Source organism: Lontra canadensis, unplaced genomic scaffold (assembly GCF_010015895.1).
Source record: "Lontra canadensis isolate GAN:19392208 unplaced genomic scaffold, GSC_riverotter_1.0 scaffold1892, whole genome shotgun sequence".
NCBI lineage: Eukaryota > Metazoa > Chordata > Mammalia > Carnivora > Mustelidae > Lontra > Lontra canadensis.
In genome coordinates this window covers 1-8,429 of record NW_022632876.1, presented here as the reverse complement: position 1 = coordinate 8,429, position 8,429 = coordinate 1, and the positions used below count along the sequence as shown (strand labels likewise).

Below are 8,429 nucleotides of genomic sequence, written 5' to 3'. Positions count from 1 at the left end.
TCTCTCTCTCTCTCTCTCTATTTATTTATTTATTATCATTTTTTAAAATTTATTTTCAGCATAACAGTATTCATTGTTTTTGTACCACACCCAGTGCTCCATGTAATCCGTGCTCTCACACCCACAACCTGGTTCCCCCAACCTCCCACCACTCCACCTCTTCAAACCCTTCAGATTGTTTTTCAGAGTCCATAGTCTCTCATTGTTCACCTCCTCTTCCAATTTCCCCCAACTCCCTTCTAACTCCCCATGTCCTCCATGCTATTTGTTATGTTCCACAAATAAGTGAAACCATATGATAATTAACTCTCTCTGCTTGACTTATTTCACTCAGCATAATTTCTTCCAGTCCCATCCATGTTGCTACAAAAATTGGGTATTCATCCTTTCTGATGGAGGCATAATACTCCATAGTGTATATGGACCACATCTTCCTTATCCATTCGTCCATTGAAGGGCATCTTGGTTCTTTCCACAGTTTGGCAACCGTGGCCATTGCTGCTATAAACACTGGGGTACAGATGGCCCTTCTTTTCACTACATCTGTATCTTTGGGGTAAATAGCCAGTAGTGCAATTGCGGAGTCATAGGGAAGTTCTATTTTTAATTTCTTGAGGAATCTCCACACTGTTCTCCAAAGAGGCTGCACAAAAAAAAAGTTATAGCTCCTCAGAGGAGGAAAAAACAATTTTCCTTTTTTATTGTGTTATGTTAGTCCCCATATAGTACATCATTAGTTTTTGATATAAGGTTCCATGATTCACTGTTGGCTATAACACCCAGTGCTCCATGCAATCCATGTCCTCCTTAATACCTATCACCAGGCTCACCCATCCTCCCACCCTCTCCCTTCTAAAATCCACTTTGTTTCAACTTCCTGTGCTAAGATGCATGAATGTTACTTCAGGACTCGCTCTGAAGATAAGATGAGCCCAAGATGCTTAGCAGGTCCTGTCCTACATTGTCACCAGGCTCCTAATCATCAGTGCATAAGGATGCACCTGAACAACTGCCAGGAGTTGACTCATGATCCAAGGCACTGTCAGTGCTCCTGACCGATGCTCCATGTTGGCTTCCATTCTTCCACTCTACATTCCAAGGGCACAGCTCTTCCCCAAATAGAGTCCTGGGATCTGCATTCCCATTTCTCTATCTCAGCCTCTTTTCACACATGGCATCACCTACTTTTGATCCCATCTCTATGCTTCTTTCCTTTATGTTCAATTACTAGAGCCCCCTTTCTATAACTGCATAGCTCCCAGTTTTCCCCAGTAAAGTACTCTGTTTAGTCCTGTGCCTCTGAGGCTGAATAATTCACATCTGTTGGTACATTGCACTTTGCAGAGAGTAAAGGTTCATTTAGACTCTTATGACACCATTTAAAGGAGTGAAAACTCTCAGAACCTTGAGAATTGAGAGTTCCAAGAACACGGTTATCCTCCTCTGTTTCTTCAAAAAATTGCAAGACACTTTTAAGACAAGGGTCTAATTGGCCACAGCAACTTTTTTCAAGACATGGAAATAAGTCAAGCAGAGAGAGTCAATTATCATATGGTTTCACTTATTTGTAGAGCATAACAAATAGCATGGAGGACAAGGGGAGTTAGAGAGGAGAAGGGAGTTGGGGGAAATTGGAAGGGGAGGTGAACCATGAGAGACTATGGACTCTGAAAAACAATCTGAGGGTTTTGAAGGGGCGGGGGGTGGGAGGTTGGGGGAACCAGGTGGTGGGTATTGGAGAGAGCACGGATTGCATGGAGCACTGGGTGTGGTGCAAAAACAATGAATACTGTTATGTTGAAAAGAAATTTAAAAAATTAAAAATTAAAAACATGTTTTAAAACATTAAAATATAAAAAGATATGGTCCATATACACAATGGAATATTGTTTCTGCATCACAAATGATGAATACCCAACTTTTGTATCAACATGGACGGGACTGGAGGAGATTATGCTGAGTGAAATAAGTCAGGCAGAGAGAGTCAATTACATATGGTTTCACTTACTTTTGGAGCATAAGGAATAACACGGAGGACAGTAGGAGAAGGAAAGGAAAAGTGAAATGGGGGAAATCTGAGTGGGAGATGAACCATGAGAGACTGTGGACTGTGAGAAACAAACTGAGGGTTTGGGAGGGGATGGGGGTAGGGGGTTAGGTGAGCTTGGTGGTGGGTATTAAGGAGGGCATGTATTGCAGGGAGCACTGGGTGTGGTGCATAAACAATGAATTTTGGAATACTGAAAAAATAAAATTAAATTTTAAAAAACTGCTCAACATAGTATATTGTCTAGATAATCAGTAATTGGTACAATGCAAATGCTTGACAATAGGCATTTATTTTTTTTTAAGATTTTATTTATTTGACAGAGAGAGATCACAAGTAGACAGAGAGGCAGGCAAAGAGAGAGGGGGAAGCAGGCTCCCCGCCGAGCAGAGAGCCCAATGTGGGGCTCAATGCGGGGCTCAATACCAGGACCCTGGGATCATGACCTGAGCCGAAGGCAAAGGCTTAACCCACTGAGCCACCCAGGCTCCCCAATAGGCATTTATTTTGAGTAAGACATGTGTGATTATGGAAAGCCACATTGTGAAATATTTACCTCATTAAATGAGGGCAGGACAAGATGGGTAACAATACATGCATGATTCCAAATGTGAGAAAACAACAGATTACTTTTATTAAGTCTGCAAAAAAAAAAATAGAATTGTATTAAGAACAGACACATGTTAATTCTCTGCAGATAGATTATCATAATTTTTAAAAAAATGATAACTTTTCACTTTTTCTGTAAATTGTCTTATAATTTAAAATGTAGGAAAAAATGTTTGCAAAGGATGGGATTAGTCATGTGAGAGCAGGAATCCTCTGCAGAAGCCCAAGTCCCACAGACAACAGGCTGTGTTAAGGGCAAGCAAAGGGGAGGAAACAGAGCTCCTTGTTTGGCAAGTGGAAGCAGGGAGGAGCCCAGGATAATGACCCAGCTCTCCAGGGAAGTCTGTGCCAGAATGAGAGCTCTCCACTCTGGCCAGAGGCATGCCAACCCAGGCTCTGCTGCTTCCCTTCCTCCTCTGTGAGCTTCTGCTGCAGGCCCAGGGAGGGCACCGGAAACCGAAGACAATGCAGAGTAGGTGATGGACTAGGGGACAGGAAGGGGAAGGGGGCCAGGAGGGGCTGTATCCCTTCTGAGGAAGACCTGGGTTTTGGAACCTTGCAGCACATCCTGCTCAGACCACAGCACTATGAAGACTCTGGGTCCTCCCAAACCATGGCTCTCTGGCCCTTTTATCCGGACCTGGAAACAGTGATGGGGGTGGAGGGGAGCTACATCTTTTGCTTCTCCATTCCTAATACCCAGACACAAACACCACATACAGTAGTGAAAGGTACATCATGGGCTGAGAGTCACATGGGGAAACCAAACAACTGTTCTTAGATTTCTGCACATATGTGACACATTACATGCACAAATGTTGGTGGGAGTAGGTGTAGAATGAAAGGACCATAGGAAAGCAAGTTTTGGGGTGTACAAGGTCAAGTCAAAGTTATCATCAGAGAGACCAGGATGGTGGCAGTGGAAGGGAAATAGTGCAAGTGGTAAAATCTGGGAAGAGGCAAGGGCCCTGGAGAAAGTGACAGCGACAGGAGAGAGGGGGCAGAGTGGCAAGTCACCTTCCTCTCTAGACCCTGCAGATTCTGGAGAGTGGAGGGGGTTTGTAGGATGTCTCAGTCTCTGCTGAGTTCTCAGAGTGTAGATTCTATGGGAGGCATCACCAAGGCCATGACTAACATGGGAGACAGGGTCCTGGTTGCAGAGTACCCAGAGGGCCTGGGAAGGCCAGGTATTGAGATCTGTTGAGGAAGAGTCAGGAGTTATAGGATTTAAGATACTACCAATCACAAAGGGCAGAAAATGATTTCCCTGAAAAGTCCAAGAGTGTCATATGTGGGACTTGGGTTCTGGGGTCTTTGGGAGAGGCTTTAAGCTTGAAGGGAGTGCTCTCACGGGATCTGGTTGCACTGACCCTGTTCCTGCTCTGTTTCAGAAATAGAGCTGATCAAAGAAATCGAGGTCTGTGAAAAGCATACCAACATATATATGTGCAGACGCCCCTGTGAATATCACCAAGATTGTCAAGCAAATAACATATGTTGTTCAACCTTCTGTGGGAATATTTGCATGAGCCTGCAGTGAGTGGGTGAGAGGGCTGGGCCACTCCCCCAAACCTCTATTCATGCCAAGGCATGGGGACCTCAGAACCCAGGCAAGAGGATATCAACAGGAATGCACCCACTCCACTGTCTAAACTATTTGTTCCTGTCAAATAAAACAGAACAAATGTCCACAGACCTGCCTACTTTAGTCCCAGTGCTTGTGATCATTGAGGACCCCGTGCAGACCCCAGAGGGTCCCCTCTCTGGGTCCAGGTCTCTGATCTCTTTCCCCTTGTCATTCTTCTGTATTCTCTCTCCTGTTGGTTCCTGAACCATTGCCAAGTCCTGGAGGCCCAGCCTCATTGTTGATCTGCTTACTGAGCCAGTACACCCAGGGGAGAAACTTCTCATGTGTGGTATCTCCCAATGCTAACCAGAACATTCCTCAGCCTAGGGTCAAGAGGGCCAAGTTAAACATGAAGCAGATGGAGGCTAGACCCTGGTCATAGAGTAGGGGGTCCCCAGGGAGGCCTCTTCTTAAACTTGTCCCACCCTCACCCCATTCTTCCCATTCTCCTTGTGAGGTTCAGATTACTGTCCCTTTACAATGAAGAAAACCAATCCAAGGGAAGTCAAGTGACATGCTTAAAGCAAAAGAGAATGAGAGGTCATGATGCAGCTAGAGGAGGATGTTTGTCTGAACCCTTGGTTTGCTCAGCGCCTAAACCCAATACTTGCATTTCAGATAATTTCCTATAGTTCCTTAATTAGGCACCCTGGGTTTGTCATGACACAAACTACTACCAGAAGTGGCAGTGGGGCACACTTTGTGGGTGAAGGCATCAGTATGGACCCACTTGTGAGCATGGGGGCACCCAAAGGATGGAAATGAGGCAGGAATTGACCATTATCATGGTGTATGATATGCAGAAGATACTTCTAGAGTTCTCCCATGTGCACTGACATAGAGAAGGAGCATGGCTGGAGCATGAAAAGAGAATAATGACTGCAGAAGGAATGACAACCATGAGGCTGTGTGTCTGTCAGACAGACCAGCCTGATCAACAATTCTCCACAGGTTGAAACTTGTCTTTTTGGACACCCAGGTCATGGCAGAATTTACAGGTGCTCCCTTCTCTGCCTCCATGAGAGTCAAGGCCTTGCCAGGGTCCCCACTCCTCCATTCGACCTACCATGGAACACACAACTGTTCCATAGGACAGAACACCAAGTGCTGGACAGGCAAACACTCCTCCTAGTCAAAGCATTCAAGGCATAGATTCTGAGTCCACTGGGACAGGGTGGAGTGTCCAGAGAGCTCTGTGGAACACAGGCCAGGACACCAGTTATCATGATGAAGAAGAGCAGTTACTTCCAGTAGAATTCATGGTTGAGGGCTCATGACAGTGGCAAGAAATATGTCACCTGGCATCATAGAGTACCCACATGGTAGGGAGCACTGGTTGTAGATGTGGGAGGTCACTCCCTATGTGGGCCCTGGCAAGTAAACTTTCCTCTCTTAATAGTCTTTCCCAGGGTGTTTGGGGCCTGGCCAAGCCCTGGGATGATGCTTTCAGAGTCAGGCTGTGTGAAGAAGCACTCCTGCAGAGCATGCCCTTACTGCCCACCTGTGTCTGATAATGTCTGTACTGCTGGTTGATCATAATCTCTTTCCTAAGGTCTCCTGGTCCAAGTGCTGGTTGATGGTGATCTCTTTCCTAAGATCTCCTGGTCCAAGGGCAGGTCCGAGGAGAGATGGAGAAGCTCCTCTGATACCAGAGCCCTGGAATGCTTCTGAGGTGGGCCAGAGGCTCTGGTCTGAGAGAGGCAGGTTTCCTCCTCTGGGCAATCCTTCACTGATGCCCAGCAGGAATCACTGGACTGGAGTAACACTGCACACCTGCCTCCAGCAAGGTCTGCCTGCCTCCTGGAGCTCTTCCCACTTGACTCCATGGACTCTTGCTTGTGGCTCATATCATTATCTCAGGGTCCTGAGATAGAGCTCACCTCAGTCTCATGCTCATCAGGAGGGTCTTCTTGGGATTTTCTCCCTCTACCTCTTGCCCTCCCCATGCTCAGTCTGTCTCTCTCTCTCTCTCAGAGAAATAGATAAATCTTTTTAAAAAATGCAAATACCTGTGGCTTAGCAATCACTAGGATTTCTAGAGAGTTCAGGAATAGGGACTATGAGAGCAGACACCAACAATACAAGCTTACAGTTTTAGAAGAACACATAGGCACATTACAGATCAAAAATATGTATGCAGGTATTATGTATATGTGTAATATATGTGTGTGCATGTATACATATAATCATATATAATAATATGTACATACACACAATAATTGTATGTATGTATACATAAATCCATATCCTTATATGGATGTGTATATATACACATCTACATGCATATATATGCCTGTCTGTATATATATGTGTGTGTGTATGTGTATGTCTGGATATATTATGTATCTATACCTGTATGTGTTTATATACATGTATATGTGTATATATATGAATGTGTTTATATATGTATGTGTGTGTATGTATATGTATATGTATATGTGTGTGTCTGTGTAAAATATAGAGAGAGCAAAAGTAAAAGCAAAGGTGTGCTGTTTTCCTAAATTCTACAAAGTTATTGCAAATCCATGTGAATGGTCCAGAACAAAATGTGGCAGAAATCCTGGGAGGAACCTCCTTTGCACTCTCAGTGACTGTGCTCCTCAAACAGACCACTATAGAACCCCAACATCTGAGCCAGATGCTGGGCAGGGCTGTGACAGCCCTGCAAGAAACATCACTTTCTATGGCTGGAAAATGATGTTTCTTGCAGGGCTGTCACAGCCCTGCCCACCATCTGGCTCAGATATTGGGGTTCTGTGACGGTCTGTTTGAGGAGCACAGTCACTGAGAGTGCCAAGGAGGTTCCTCCCAGGATCTCTGGGACCATTTTGTTCTGGACCATTCAGATGGGTCTGCAATAAAGTTGTTTGGAATTTAGGAAAACAGCAGGACTTTCCCTTGCTTTTGTTCTCTGTATACTTTATAACCCATATTTTATAAACATACACATACACATACACATACACATACACATACACATACACATACACACACACACACACACACTCTCTCTCTCTCTCTCTCTCTCTCGGGAGGTGAGCATGCACCTAGCAGAGAGCTGGACAATGGCATTCTGGAAACTGATATTGGGAAGGGACATGGTTATGAATCAAAACTGGCAAGTATGAGGGGTGCAGAGAGGATGAAGACATGGTGAAATCCCAGAGACCAGCTCCAGAGTGATAACAGGACATCTAACCTAGTGCTCAATCACCAGCACTCTATCTTGACCACAAGCCATTTCTCCTATAAGGAAGAAAGTTATAGGGGCCCATGGTGGCTCACTGGGTTAAAGCCTCTGCCTTGGGCTCAGGTCATGATCCCAGGGTCCTGGGATTGAGCCCTGCATCTGGCTCTCTGCTCAGCAGGGAGCCTTCTTCCCTTCCTCTCTCTCTGCCTGCCTCTCTGCCTACTTGTGATCTCTGTCTGTCAAATAAATAAATAAAATCTTTTTTTTAAAGTTTCCAGAAGTCGTATTTGCCATAGTGTGAAGATTCCAATGGAGACCTGAGAGAATGTTGAGCCCAGAACGCTGTCCTACGGTTAGAATAACTTGTCGTTATTCATCTCTCTCTCTCTCTCTCTATTTATTTATTTATTATCATTTTTTAAAATTTATTTTCAGCATAACAGTATTCATTGTTTTTGTACCACACCCAGTGCTCCATGTAATCCGTGCTCTCACACCCACAACCTGGTTCCCCCAACCTCCCACCACTCCACCTCTTCAAACCCTTCAGATTGTTTTTCAGAGTCCATAGTCTCTCATTGTTCACCTCCTCTTCCAATTTCCCCCAACTCCCTTCTAACTCCCCATGTCCTCCATGCTATTTGTTATGTTCCACAAATAAGTGAAACCATATGATAATTAACTCTCTCTGCTTGACTTATTTCACTCAGCATAATTTCTTCCAGTCCCATCCATGTTGCTACAAAAATTGGGTATTCATCCTTTCTGATGGAGGCATAATACTCCATAGTGTATATGGACCACATCTTCCTTATCCATTCGTCCATTGAAGGGCATCTTGGTTCTTTCCACAGTTTGGCAACCGTGGCCATTGCTGCTATAAACACTGGGGTACAGATGGCCCTTCTTTTCACTACATCTGTATCTTTGGGGTAAATAGCCAGTAGTGCAATTGC

The 8,429-nt window shown here is 44.7% G+C and overlaps 1 protein-coding gene across 1 annotated transcript; it reads left to right on the top strand.

The window, feature by feature from the left end:
* Window positions 1-3,037: 3,037 nt before the first annotated feature.
* WFDC10A (WAP four-disulfide core domain 10A) lies at window positions 3,038-4,192 on the top strand (the record flags this gene model as incomplete). The annotated part of the gene is made up of 2 exons (XM_032851020.1): window positions 3,038-3,128; window positions 4,048-4,192. Coding segments are annotated over exons 1-2 (236 nt in total), but the record flags the coding sequence as incomplete, so codon positions are not given.
* Window positions 4,193-8,429: the final 4,237 nt, after the last annotated feature.